The sequence below is a fragment of the Antedon bifida genome, chromosome 3, assembly GCF_963402885.1.
Source record: "Antedon bifida chromosome 3, ecAntBifi1.1, whole genome shotgun sequence".
In the NCBI taxonomy this organism is placed as follows: Eukaryota; Metazoa; Echinodermata; class Crinoidea; order Comatulida; family Antedonidae; genus Antedon; species Antedon bifida.
The window spans coordinates 1174406-1188992 of record NC_136228.1 but is presented as its reverse complement, the minus strand read 5'-3'; the positions used below and the strand labels follow the sequence as shown (position 1 = coordinate 1188992).

Below are 14587 nucleotides of genomic sequence, written 5' to 3'. Positions count from 1 at the left end.
ATTGAAATTAATATTAATTCTTATATTTTTTACACACTAATTTACATGGTAAAAATCTTGGTCTTTCACAATTTTTACAATCCTCAAGCTAATCATATTTAATATTTATACACAGTATTTATTTTTACCAAAATAAGGTAATATTTATTAGTTGTGACATTATTATTATATTATGTCACGGTGTCGTCTCCCCTACCTGCCATATATGTCTACAAATACAGCATACCCAATCTGTCTTGGACCTGATGTAGCCTATGTGATGCCTAGAGAGGGCCCTTGCTTGGGCCTTCTTAGGCTAGCCTAGGCCTAGGGTCTAGGCCCTACTAGATAAACAGATTGAATAATATGCCAACAACGTTTTTATTGTTACGCAGATAAATCTTACTAACTATAGAAGTAAAAGAAATGGATACCCCCATAGTCAATTTTACACAATTATTTGTAAACTTACAATTTTCGTCACTTCTTTTAAGTTCAATTCATTCGCGCCGCCGCGTCATTCATATAATATATAGGGCCTAGTTAGTGTTTGGCCTTTTTATTTGGCACATGATGATATAGATGTTCCGGCCATTTGTGTGTGGGGCCGGCCGCCGGTCGCGGGGGCCGCGGGCCGACCGGCGGTCTTCACGTGATTTATACGTGTCGCCGATTGGTCAGTAGTTCAGTTGTCTGATTTAATTACGCATGTGCATCCGTGTTATGTAGCGGTTTGTTATGATGACGTCAAGTCCAGAATTTGATTGTCTCGGATTCAAAATTTGATCATCAAAAACAAAATGCAGATATACTAATTTTCTTGTCTCTAACATTCTAAAAAAATAACGCTAACCAAATTTTTATCTTAACAGTTTTAAACTGCTGTTTTAGGTGCTCCAAATGTAAGTTATAATATTTTTTAATGAAAATAAAAGATATACACATAACAAATACACGTTGTATGTATATATACACAAAAGATATACTTAGTCCAATGCTATTTTTTAATGGTTTTATTGCAACTAAATTGACTGCTAATCTTTATTTCATCATATCATAATTTGTGTTTCAATAATTGGAAACAGAAGTTTTTGCAAGTAATATTAAATTATACTGTTTCATTTTTTTAAATAATTTGTTAATGTCTACCCTTAATTTTAATTTACATTTATTCTTTTTCCACTTTCCAAGTACAAATAATTAACTTTGTCTGATTTATGCCTATTGCATTGATTTAATCTTTTACTCTTATATACACAGTAATAAAGTATTGCATAAACTTTATAGACTTTCATTTATTAATAAAACATTTTTAAATATGTTTATTAAAATCAATAAATATTATAGTTCATTTACAATTTAATAATAGAATTGCTCTATTTTAATAACAAATAATTTAAAATCTGTAATATATATACTATATATCACCATCACTGTATTGCATTTGTAGCTGTGTCTACAAGCTCTTCGAAAGTCTAACTCCCACCACATAAGTTAAATATTCTGTTTGAAACCGAAGAATTCTCGCCATCTTCTTCGAAGGTTTTAGATTGATGAGATTCGTTCTTACTACTACTCCTTTTAAGGGATGATGACTTGACTCTTTTTAATGAGAACCTTGACCCTTCTCCTTTACTTTTAACCTTTAAGCTTCCAGAATTCATTGGTCGCAGGCTCTGTGTTTTCTTCATGTTTTCAAAACCTAACTGATTGCTATTGTTGGTATTTGTTGAATTAGGTGATGTTTGGATCCTAGGTGTTGATTTAGTTCTTTGATTCTGTGATATTTGGTGCATGGCATGCTTTCTTCGCATAGGAGATGAAAGTCCTTCTGAGACGATACTTTCATCATCTCCAAACTTAGCAAGAGGAACAAAATATGTTGGAAGGGTTTCTACACTCTTTGCTTTTGGAGTCGAGGTCTTTGGTGTCGATAGTGCTTTCAGAAGATTTTTATCAATTGTCTTCGTACCTTCTGGTACAGTGTACTGTATGGATGAATTGCTGTCTGTAAGAGAATCATTAGTAGTGGAACTCTCCATCGTAAGTGTCATGACAACTTGTTTAGAAGGCGACTTTTCTGGAAAAGGTTTCTTTGCTGGTGATTTGGTTTGTGATAATTTTATATCACCATTTGGATTTTTTTTCTCCATTGTAATAGTGATTATAACTTGCTTCCTTGGAGATGAAATGGATGGAGTTTTGTTTGTTGTTTCTTTTGATGTATAATTGTGTGGTGTCCATTTTTCTGTCTCCTGCATGTTTATGCTATTGTTTCCTTGAGAACTAACGTTATCACCATCTGCACTATCGTACTTGGGCGTCTCTAACAGTTTTTCAACATCTGATATAATACTCTGCAATACATTATCTGCAGTTTTGTCATTTTCATAATTGCTTTTGTCCTTATCTTGATTGGCAAAAGGCTCTGAAGTTTCTTCAACCTCAGTAGTGATGTTGATATCCATTTCATCTGGTACTTTGTTAGATTCCCTATACTCTGCAATTGCATTTTGTATAATTTGGTTAATGTATCCTGCTACCATCTGCAAATCAATATCTGTATCTCTGTTTTGTTCATCAGTTTTGTTTGTTTCTTCTAAAACGTCTAAATCATCCTCACTCTCTTGAGAGCTAGCTTTGTCAACATTGTTCTCTTCTTCATCATTTTCCAGTTCCAAATCTGAATCTGATGAATCGTTATCATCATCACTATCTTCATCACTCTCTTCCTCAATCATGTCTTTTGCTAAATATTTTGTCTCTTTTTCTCTGTCATATTCCTGCTCTTCATCGTCACTGTCAGATGTTGTGCTAGAGTCATCACTACTCACATCGTCTTTTTCGTCTTCTCTTCCTTCTCTCTTGACATTTGTTTTCATCTTCAGTGCTTTCATTAGTCCCTTCTTCTTTTTACTTCCCTCATCTTCCACTGTTTGTTTCTCCTTTTTATCTTTTTTCTTCTTTTCTTTTTTATCATCCTTGACTTTCTTTTCTTTTTTACTATCCTTGTCTTTCTTTTCTTTTTTACCATCCTTGTCTTTCTTTTTCTTACTCTTCTTTAATTTTTGTTCAGCATCTTTCATCTTGGCTTCTAATAAAGCTTGTTTTTCTTTTTCTTCTTTCTTCTCCAATTTTCGCTTTTTCTTGTCTTCCTTTTTTGCTCGTTTCATTTCAGCTTTTTCCTTTTTCAATTCTAATTTCATATCATCAGGTCTAAAATCCTTTGGTAGTGTTTGTGCTTTTTTAGCATCAGAGCCTAGAGTAGAAGAAAATTTGAATTTATATGATTGACATAAAAAACATCACAAATCTTCAATTGATATGCATTAGTGATTTGCTATATTTACCTGAACGCCGTCTTGTCATTATTGGTGTACTCTTTGGTGTTTTCTTTTTTATACTTCCTGGACGTTTCTTGCGGAATGGGTTGCTACCATACTTCTCAAATACCTGCAGATCAAAGAAATTTCAGTTTTAGTTTTAGCAGATACCCCATGTTCATACTTTATAGGGCTGTATGATTAAGGCGTGTAGTTTATGACAGTGGTTAGTAACACAATTATAGCATGTAATAAATGGACTAGTGCTGTTCCGCCATACCATTCCAAGAATGTTAAATAGTCGCTAGCCAATCGAAATTGAACTACAGTATACTATGAAAGCCCCACTGGTCTAATGGTTATGACATCTGCATATAAAGCTGAAGCAGAAGGTTCTGGGTTTGAATCTCGGTTGGGATCGACTTTTTTTCATTCTCACAAATTTCCTCATCTTATCGTTTCAAATTAATTGAGTTTTAGTATATCACCGGGTGGTTTAGAATTAATGTTCTGTGCCTAATGTGTTTATATATATATATATAAATTTTATCTATGGACTTGTTTCGTCATAAAGTTGTCTATAATAATAATATTACCTCCTCCCTTTCTTTAATCAACCACCTTCCTTGTGTCGCCCATTTATTCTGAGTGCGGTATACATTTTCGTCATCATTTAAGATTGTAACCATTGCTTTTTCTTCCATTTTTTTCTTTGTAGTAACATTAAAGACTTCCTCAACAAGAACATAAGACATCAAATTCCTGTCTATTCGATGGGCTTTGGCAAGAGCCTACAAGGTGACAATAATAGAAAGTAAGGTTTAAATTATATTTAACATTTTATGATGTTGTAACATAAACACAAATAGTAATTTAAAATTGTATCTATAGGGTAGATCACATATCTTTAATATCTTAACAAAACAATGTTACGTTAATACTCAAAATTATTGAGCACTTCTTTTCCTACTTTTTAAAAGCGGTGTACATCAAAAGTGAAAGTGTCAATGTCATTAACTATTCATGAATAGTGCATACCTGTGCTATGATATGAATTGCAGGACTTCCCATATCGGCTTTGAATACTGTGTAAGGTTTCTTTTTGGAGATATTGTGAACCCAGATTAGGAATGTTTCATCACCTGTAGGGAATACACTTGGCTCACCTGAATCATGTACCTATAAATCAATGTCAAACAAATAAGTAATTAGTTATTTATTTTTAATTGTTTTTATTTAATCTAATAATCAAACAGTGGTACTACTCCATTTCATTGCATTGTGTTTAGAAAGTGGTATTTAGAAAGATGAAATGACTCACCTTTCCTTGGTACTTTAAAAGTAGCCTTTCACCACCTTGCCACTTCTTGACAATGTCAAGAATCTTCTCGTCTGGATTGAGTTCCCTTTCAGAGATAATCTGTTCATTTCCAGTTACTTTTTGTCTAAGATTTACAGTAGACTGTTCAGCATCATCAATGTCGAGAATGTTGTCTGTTGGTTTGGTCTCTGATGACTGCATTTTAGCATCAGATGAACCTTCTACATTTAAAATGGCATCTCCCTTTACAACATTTTCTATTTCAGAAGGTTGTGGCACAATAGAGTTTTCTAAACCAAGCGGCTGATATGTGTCAATAGCACTTTGTTTGTTGTCTTGTTCTTTTTGATAATCATCATTCTCATTCATGATAATGACTTTGGTTACAATATAATCAAGAATGCACTTGACTGTAGCCTGAACTGTAATATCATTTTCCTGTTCTTCCTTGAATACTTTAATAGTTTCATCACAAGTTGCTTTCTGAGTGTTGTCAATTTCAACATCGTCTACTTTCTCTTTTATGACGTCCACAGGATTTTGTTCTCTTTTGAAACTAGCTTCATCTGTTTTCTGTTGTTTATTAACCCCTTCCACGCTATCACTACCTTCAGAAGCTGTTTCAAATCCATCAGAGTCTGATTTAGATGAGTCATGGTGTTCACTGTTGCTGATATTAGTACCAAAATTGGTATTTTTTAAGATATCAATGCCTTTAAGTACCCTCCCACTTGTATCATCAACTAAGACATCAGTGTTTGCTGTTTCTAAGTTTTGGTGATCAAATGTATTGTCAACTGCACTCTTTAGTGATACATCTGTGTCATTTGATAAGACACTTATTGATCTCTTATCTCTGACATTGAATTCCAACTCTTTTTCAACAGATGTTATTTCATTTTCAATTGTGCCATTTGCTGTTTCGACTGTTTTTTGTACTTCCAAATCTTGCAACTTGGCACATAAATTATTAGTGGGTTTCTCATTTATATAGTTTACTTCTGCAGCAGGTGTTCCTTCAAAATAAAATTCTTCTTTCTCTGAAGCTCCAACAATAAATGAAGAATGAACTTTATCTTTCATATCATTGATAATGTTAGAAACAATTGTTTCACTATTATCAGTTGTATCTTGGCTGATTTCATCCAGTATTGACGCCACCAACTTCTCATTTGAATGTATTTCTTGTGGATCTGGACACAACATAAAAACATTGTCTAAAACCTTATCAAGTATTCTTTTGATGTAGACTTCATCACTAGAATCATCTGTAACCACATTGGTAATCTCTGTCTCTTGCATAATTGTTGATATCATGCTGTCTATAACATCTCTAACAATGTTTTCAACTTCTTCTGCAGGTTCAAGAACATCGTTGCTGCCATCTAACTCAATAGAATCTGTTCCCTGAATGCAAGACAATGATGCTGCCTTCTGATTTAAGATTTGTTCTACAAGGATATATTTGTCCATGTCATCAATGGTTAGTTTCATTTTTCCCATTGCCTGATAAATAATAATAAAAAGATGCAACGTAAAATCTACAACCAAAAGTTGATCAGAGAGCAAATCCATCTACTGGTAGTGTATTAACTTAATATATACCACTCCCTAGTCCGCCTTGACACTCCAACCTCCAGATGTAATAAATAATAAATTTCAAAAAAGGTAATTCATAATTTACCTGTGCTATGACTTCACTGACATTGGTTTCATGATTGACCTTAAGCATGGAACTTATCTCGGAGGGAAGAACACTATGTACCATAATCTGCACCAACTCTTGTTCCTCTTCAGCATCATTTATAATCTGTAACAAAATTAATTAAAGAGTTAACTGGGATATTTTATTTTGATTTGGTTAAATCTGAGACTCTGACCTATAAATGAACCATTAATCTTTATGAATAAAGATGATTTAAAATGTTTTTCCCATAATCAATGTGAGGCTTTATTACATGGTGCATTTAGTTATACAAACTTTCACCGGTATTCAAATACAGATGCATTTCTAGGATTATCCTAACAGCTGACTAACTACACTGTTTGAGTATTAAAAAACTTTGCAAAAACAAAACAAAAAACAAAATACAAATCTTTATGGAACAGTAAACTTTAAAAGTTACAACTTAATTTATTAATTGATATGTACGCCTTAAAAATGTAGATTATATAACCAAGTCTCTCAATCAATTCTCATTTATTTATAAATTATTGTATAATAATATAAGTATACCTTATGATAAACCATGTTTTCATCACAGTCGAGTCCTATGTAGAAATATAAGAGCTTGAGAAGCTTATCACCCCTAGCTGTGCTGCCTTCCTCTTCTTGCATGGTAAGCTGTGAGTGGATGAACAACATTGATAGTTCCGATGGCATGTTTTGTGCAGAACGCAATCTAATATGTCGATAACCTAAAAGATTAATATATAGTATGATGTATTTAAGCATCTAATAACTTGTAACAAGTTGTAACCAAGTTTGCATAGTGTGAAGACAATTTTGTGGAAAATCTCAAGAGATTTCACAATGAAATGTGAAATGAAAAACACCAATGAGAGGCCTGTTTTTTTGTTCCGAGATGTTTTGAGTTGTTACTGAGCGCGCGTGTATTGCCCTGGTATTAAACTGACCAAAAACGTGTAATAAATTTGTACAAGTTGTATTGTAACAATTTATGTAGTGAAAAGGGTACTTTTTTTTGGGACCATATTTAATGAGGGTGATCCATCCAGCAATTGCTGATCGTTAGGGAGCCTCAGATGTTCACAAGACAAACATATACACAAGATGCTCTACATAAACAAAGTCTTATTACAAGTCTTTGGGAGTGGAGTTGTAATTTTGTCCATAAAAAAAATCCTGACATGTGATGGGACTTGAATCCAGGATCCTTGGAGTGGTAGCCAAGCATCATAACCACCAAGCCACAACTCCACTCAAACATAAGTCAGGTTTTTTCTGGAGTTCAGCCTACATTGGATTACAGATCTGAAATGTGTTTTATAATTCATTGATTTTCTTTCTATAATCGTAACAAATAAACTCTACCTGGTTTTAAGTGCATAAGTGGTATATACCGTTGAGTTGCTATACTCCCTCCATCAGTAACAGCAAACCTCACAAAGGCCATCTCCTCAAATCTGACATTAAACGTGAATGTTTCCATCCACATTGGGTTAAGCTGGTTGTGGGAAACTGATTTTGTTTTGGACTTGGCACAATCTGCAGGTATACCTAGGATTTCCACCTCTACCAGAGGGCTACCAGATGGGTTTTTTGGACAAACATTCTGACCAGATATCACCTGTAAATTAAGAGGGTTAAATACATTTTAAACTATCAATCAACAACTTTAAGCCAACAAAGGTAGATGAAACTAAAACTACTCTAGTGCACTCTGTATAAAATTGCTTTTGTTCATGTTTACCGTAATTTTGAGTGATTTTTTACTGAAATCGTCGACGTCTTTTTCATTAGGATTGTAGTTTTTAAACATTGGGTGTGCTTTATCCCACAGAAAGTCTGGTTTAAGAAGATATCCACTTCCTCCTCCCTGCTCAAACAAGGTGTAATTTAAGATCATGTTGCTGTCTGAAAAGTGAAAGGTAAGTTTTATTTAAAGTGCAGAGTAAAGTGCAGGCAGGGTATATGTACTGTAGGTTGACATTATTTGATATTGAACATTTTGTAAATCTCTGTCTACACTATCAAACTAGTTTTACAAAAAAAGTGTGATGTGCCCAAATATGTTATGATATGGATATGATATGATATGTAATATGTCCATATGTGAGCACATCATTTTTTTTTGTCACATAAAGTGTGATATGTAGACAGAGAATTTATCCATGTTTAGACCGAGCTTAAAGCTCAGGTACAGGCATGAATTTTAAATATAATATTTGGTTAATTGTACATAAATCAAATATTTGTAACAGAAATCAAGATGAAAAAACATGAATTTCCCTTAATATGGTCAAATACAAAATTTGGCAAAATTCTTCCATAAAAACCAGGAAGACTTTTTTTCAGTAGTTAGGTAGTTAACCTAATGTAATAACATGTCTGGTGACTCCCTAGAAGGTGAAAAAAGATGGTGGATATACGGTGGATAATTTTTGCTATAGCATGAAAATAAAAATCTGAAGTTGAATAAAAAATACCAGAAATGTAATATTCAAGTTATATTACCTATATTTAGTCATCTGATAACATTTTTTACCACACCGTTTATTTTTCAAGGCTTTTTAAAATGCCTCTCTATTTACAAAATGTGTGTACAAAAGAATAGAGATTTTACTGTGTAATTTGAACTATCCCCCCACTGATAAGAAAGTGCTTATTTTCAACAAGCTCGTGTAACACAAATAAAATCCCAAAAATTATGAAACATAGGAGGGGAAACTATAGATAGATAATTGTTGGAATGTATGATCAATAGAAATTTTTTGCCCGCACCTGGCCTTTAAGAGACAAAATTTTCTCAGTGTGATCAAGTTCTTTGAGTTATCATTTTTAACGCTTGTTTGGTTTAGAGAAATCAGATGACAGCAAATAATAAAACTTGTTTTACCTTCAGTTTGATAGTTCAGAGCTACTAGTTGTATTCCACATGCCCACGCCATTATTGGGCTGTAGTTGGATGAGTCCATACGCATTCCACCAGGATAGGTACGTATTAGTTGTCTTTCAGTATGCGTGCAAAGTGTTAAGGAATTTGATTATTTTATATTCTCTAATTCTACATAATTATGTATTGATAATATCAACGAAATGGTGGAAAAATAAAGGTGTATTATTGAAAACAAGTTTTCAATATATAAATGCATTGACTGGACTTGATTTTATTGTCGATTCTAGCAAAGGATATTCCATTAGACTTTTGGAGAATTTCTTGGCAGTTTTTTTCATTGTGCCCTCATTTAGTGAAGAAATCTGGTAGCATTTAGAAGTACCAACTTTATCTGCTGGAATTTTACCATCTATCAGATCCTCCTCATCATCTGGTTATATAAAAAAAAACATAATTATATATTGCATTCTATACTATACAAATTGTTTACACTTTCACAATAGATCATTTTCGACAGAAACAAGTTATTGAATAACCTACATTGACACAACAATCGATTTAATGATTTTTCCATTTTATCTTTTGTTCATTTTTAGAAAAAATTTAAATGATTGGTTACCAGATTCTATTCCATCATTTTGATCAGCTTTTTTTCTTTTGTCCTTCTCACTGAATCCTAAAATATAAATAGATTAATTAACTTAACTTAAATTCTTAATATACCACATAGTACGAATTAAAAGACGTTTACTATATAATTTCAATACAAAATTTAATGATAAAACCGAGATCAACGTTTCGGTACCATCATAGATCTTGAAAAAGATCTTGAAAATAGTCCTATGATGGTACCGAATATAATGGTTCTACAAATGTTTTATCATGGTTGCAGGAAGGAATTTGTCTTACCAGGAAATTTAACAGCTTGACAATATATAACAAACTGTGACAACTCTGGAGCAATTTTAACTTTATCTTTTCCACCAGGCTTTGAGTAGAAAACCAGGTCTTGAGTAGAGCCTCCACTTGCAGTTTTTCTAAATAAAAAGAAAAAACAGTTTAAATTCAGTGCCTTTAATGTAATAGTATTCAAATAATGAATGTTTATGAGTGCAATGGTACAAATAATTTCATGAGGTGAAAGATGAAAATATAACATTTCATCTTTACCGAATGAAATTATTTTTCAATTAGTCTACCCTTGTGTTGCATGTTCCAGTTACAAACAACACTGTGTAACATGAAAGAACCGCATATAGCAAGATTGCACGTACAATTTCAATATAGTATATAGTTATGAATATCATGTGACACACAATCCTCCAATCAGATGACTAGAACCCACTCAGGTGTTTTAGATATCATGAGACAGTGTCCTTCCTCTTTCTCATTCATCCCCGTTTAATGAATATTCATGTGTATCTTTATTTTTCAATTCAAATTATGTTACTTACTTGTGACCCTTTTTCTTCAGTGGATTAGACCAACCTTCTTCTTTTGGTGTTTTATGACCAGGTGTATCTATGTCAAGATTGTCCCTCTGTAAAGTTTTTCTAGTTCTTGATGGACTGTCTTTAGGACTCTTTCTACCTAGCAATGGTGATCCTAGCAATGGTGATCCTAAAAGAGTGCTTGGAGGTTGCTTAGGCCGTTTGACATCAGTATCAACTTTCTTCCTGTTATCTTTATCGTTATAATGCACGGCCTTCTCAATATCAAGGACGAGTGAATTTCTTTTGGAATTACTCATTCTTAAATTATTGTCTTGTGCATGGTCTATCATGTCTTTGCTGTCGCAGTCCTCTCTTTGTTCTTGTTTATACGCTTGTTTGATCTTATCCATATCTTCTACCTGATCTTTGAACAGATGCAATTCTTCCCCATTTTCTGCTTGTGTTTCTTTCTTAAGTTTGTTTACAGCCAATCGTATTATTTCATCAACATAATGATTAATTTCTTCATTCCATCTTGAAGTTATGTCTTCACAAATTCTTATGTCATCTTTGTCTTCTCCTTCTGGAAATTCTGGCTTCTCTAATCTGTTTTGTTGCTCTTTATAGATATCCTGTATTGGAATTATTTCATCACATAATTGTTTGTCAGATGTTTCCCGTGATGATTCTTCAGATTGTATTTCTAGACTTTCATCACAAGATTTGTTAGCATTATCAGGTGAAGGGAGATCAATAGTTTCTGATGTATAGTCAATTTCAGATGGCGTACCATCGTGGTTCTCTTGGGTTTCACTTTCATCATAGCTTTGATCTTTCAATGTTTCAGGGGCCAGTCTTGGTGAGACCAGTATTTCATCATTGAAAATTTCAGAAGATGATGTTAATTGAATTGGACCCATTTTTTCCTCTGTCTGATTGTCACATTTAAGTTCCAGTTCCTGTTTTAATTCTTGATGTCCATCTGCTGCAGTCAAGATGGTTTTTCGTTCTTCTTGCTCTTTTTCGTTGCTAATTTTAGATTCAGTTAAAACTCCATTTTCCAATGAAGTTGGCATCATTTCATTCTCTGTTATTTTAACAGCTTCATATATGAATTCCAGTTCCTGTTTTGATTCTTGACATTCAGCTGTTGCAGTCAAGGTAATTTTCATCTCTTTTTCTTTATCATGTTTTGATTTCTCTTTTCCATCTTGCTGTTCATCATTTATAATTGCTTTTTCTGTTTCTGTTATACAACCTTCTAGATCTTTTGTATGTTCTGACTTCATCTGTTCCACTTCCATAGAAGCTGAGTTTGCAGACAATTTTTCTGTTTCCTTTGGAGTGCCTTTTAACCGGACTTCAATTTTGCTAATATAAGAGTTTGTGGTAACAGTTGTACTGGCTTTGTCTTCCAAATTGTCCTCATTCTCTTCTGGTTTTTCAATCATTTTATTTTCGTCATTCAAAATTGATTTCTTAATTGCTGTTATTTGGTCACCATCTTTAGGTTTCAAAATCCTTACATTCCTTTCAGAAGGTGAAGGCAATTCTGATGCTTCAATGTTGGGATGTGTTTCTATTGGCGTATCTTCCGGCTTGTCTTTCATCACATCACAACTATTTTCTGTATCTTCGTTTCTACAGCTGTTTTTCTTTTCTTTTGTCTCCTTACTTTCTTTTATCTTCGTCAACACAAATATCCTAACATCATTTTCTTTCATTGATTGTTCATTTAATTTACAACCTGTTTCAATTTCATCATCTTCTGTGAATGCAGCAAGCGGAGCTGGAGCTCCAAAAGGGAGATCACTTAATTTACAATCTGTTTCAATTTCATCGTCTTCAGTGAATGCAGCCAGCGGAGCTGAAGCTCCTACACGGACATCTGAGGAAACACTGGTATCAATTATTTCTTCTTCTTCTTCGGAAAATGTTTCTGTAATAGAATCTGAATCATTTAGTGAAATACCATTCTCAATTTCATCACAAGATTTCTCAGCATTAGAATCTGATAATGTATCTGAAACTTCACAATCTGGATTTGCCGAAAAGGTTTCCATATCAAAGTTAATTTCTTGTTTTTCTATTTCATTTTCTTTTTCATTTGTTGATTCAACAATTTCTAATAGTAAAGACATTGGATTTGTTCCTTCAGGACCATCTAGTTTTGGACTCTGATCTGTCACTTGTTCACAATCTGTTGGTGTGTCTTTTGCACAACCATTATAAGTAATGAACTCGGCAGAACCTCCAATCTGAACATTCAAAATAGAGCTTTCGTCTTTAGTTGATAGTTCCTGTTTTTCACTGTTAGCAATGTTTAATTCTAAAATAATGCCGGTGTTTGGTTTTACTTCTACTGAAAATTCAGAAGTTGCTGGAATGGATTCTGTAATATTTGTACAACCGTTTGTCTCTTTGCTAGAGATATGTTGAGATGTTGGAGATATTTTCTCGAAATTGACAGATATTGTACTGCTTTCTTTGTCTTTACTTTGGCTACCATTACATTTAGGTGAACTACTTTCAATTAGTGTGTCAGCAACTTTATTTCCAAAATCTGGTTTAACTGTTGTAACAATGTTATCAGGAATTTCATTATCACTAACTAAGTTTTTAAGATACTCTGATGGTGTTGAAAAACTGGAATCCTCTTTAGCAGCGGTATGAACATCTTCTATGATTTCAATAGGCTTTTCATCAAATGTTTTACTGTCCAAATCTTCATCGTTTGTAATTTTGGAATTGATTTCTGTGGTTGGTGAATCTATAGAATAATTTGAATTGGATGTAACATTAATTTCACCATTACATGTATTAGGTCTTTCCTGATCTTTATAATTGTTATCAGTTATAATTTTTGCATCTTCATTTGTAGATTTTGGTGCACCATCAACTATTCCTACATCTGGAGAATTCTTAATGCGTGAACCTTCTATGTTAAGATCATCAGAGACCCAATTGACATCATTAAATTTACTTTCGGATGCAAAACTTTCTGAGTTTTCTACAAGTAAGATATCTTTGTCATCATCAGGTTTATTCTTAGATTCACCATTACTCTCATTGTTTTTACTAGATATTTCATCCCGCATTTCATTACTGTCATTTGCATGTACATCCATTTTATTTTCAGTAGAAGATCTTGTCACTTTAGCTTCATGTTCCATTTTTTCTGGATAAGTTTTAATAAGCTTAGGTCCAGTACCATTTTGAGTATCATCAAAATGTGGTTGCATTAACCCAGGAGTTTCATCATTATCATTACTATTATTTTTGTTCCTGGATTCCACAAAGATCCCATCATCATTTACAACCATTGGTGGAATTTTGTTTTCTTCTGCAAGACTTAAATTCTCTGAGTCAGAAGTGTCAAATTTACGGCCCATATCAGGACTATCAAATATTCCTGTATAAAGATAATAATTAATACACATCATCATTATCAAATGCTATATTGTAGTTGTCAATTATTAATGTTATAATTATCAATTCTTGTACAAAGAGATCCCTTTTCATAAAGAGAAGGATACAGTAATTAAGTGGACAGTATGATTCTAAAAATAGTTTTGTGATTTCCAAAATCAAACCTTTTTGGTTGATGCATTTAAACCTTAGTCGATATCAGTGACCTTATGGACTAGCCTAATACTAGCATTAGTCCGTGGCGACCATGTCTCTGTTGAGCAATTGTTCATTTACTCTGATATACATGGCCTCCTTCACACAATGCTGAAACTACTACAGTTTCCGGTCCAAGATTTGAAGGTTTATCAACCAAAATTTTCAGGTATTTGGAATTATTTGTGGAAATAATTAGTTAAAAAAAATAAATAAATAAAAATATATACCAACACAGATAAACTTTTAAACTAAGCAATATTATTGTTGTTGGCCACTTAGTTCAATAATACAGAATATGCTTTATTGTAATGTGAAGTGCATATA

At 33.1% G+C, this 14587-nt stretch overlaps 1 protein-coding gene across 1 annotated transcript in view; it reads right to left on the bottom strand.

Moving 5' to 3' along the window:
• Nucleotides 1–357: 357 nt before the first annotated feature.
• The window catches only part of LOC144837720 (uncharacterized), a 56850-nt gene continuing 42620 nt past the window's right edge, over nt 358–14587 (bottom strand). The window contains exons 20-33 of the mRNA XM_078692953.1: nt 10658–14048; nt 10113–10240; nt 9823–9879; nt 9501–9633; nt 9204–9328; nt 8058–8221; nt 7679–7934; nt 6860–7041; nt 6308–6433; nt 4624–6129; nt 4341–4481; nt 3899–4093; nt 3330–3432; nt 358–3238 (exon numbers count right to left, since the gene is read on the bottom strand). Coding sequence (XP_078549079.1) covers nt 1455–3238; nt 3330–3432; nt 3899–4093; nt 4341–4481; nt 4624–6129; nt 6308–6433; nt 6860–7041; nt 7679–7934; nt 8058–8221; nt 9204–9328; nt 9501–9633; nt 9823–9879; nt 10113–10240; nt 10658–14048 — 8291 coding nt within the window. The 3' untranslated portion in view covers nt 358–1454. The remainder of the gene's footprint in view (nt 3239–3329; nt 3433–3898; nt 4094–4340; nt 4482–4623; nt 6130–6307; nt 6434–6859; nt 7042–7678; nt 7935–8057; nt 8222–9203; nt 9329–9500; nt 9634–9822; nt 9880–10112; nt 10241–10657; nt 14049–14587) is intronic.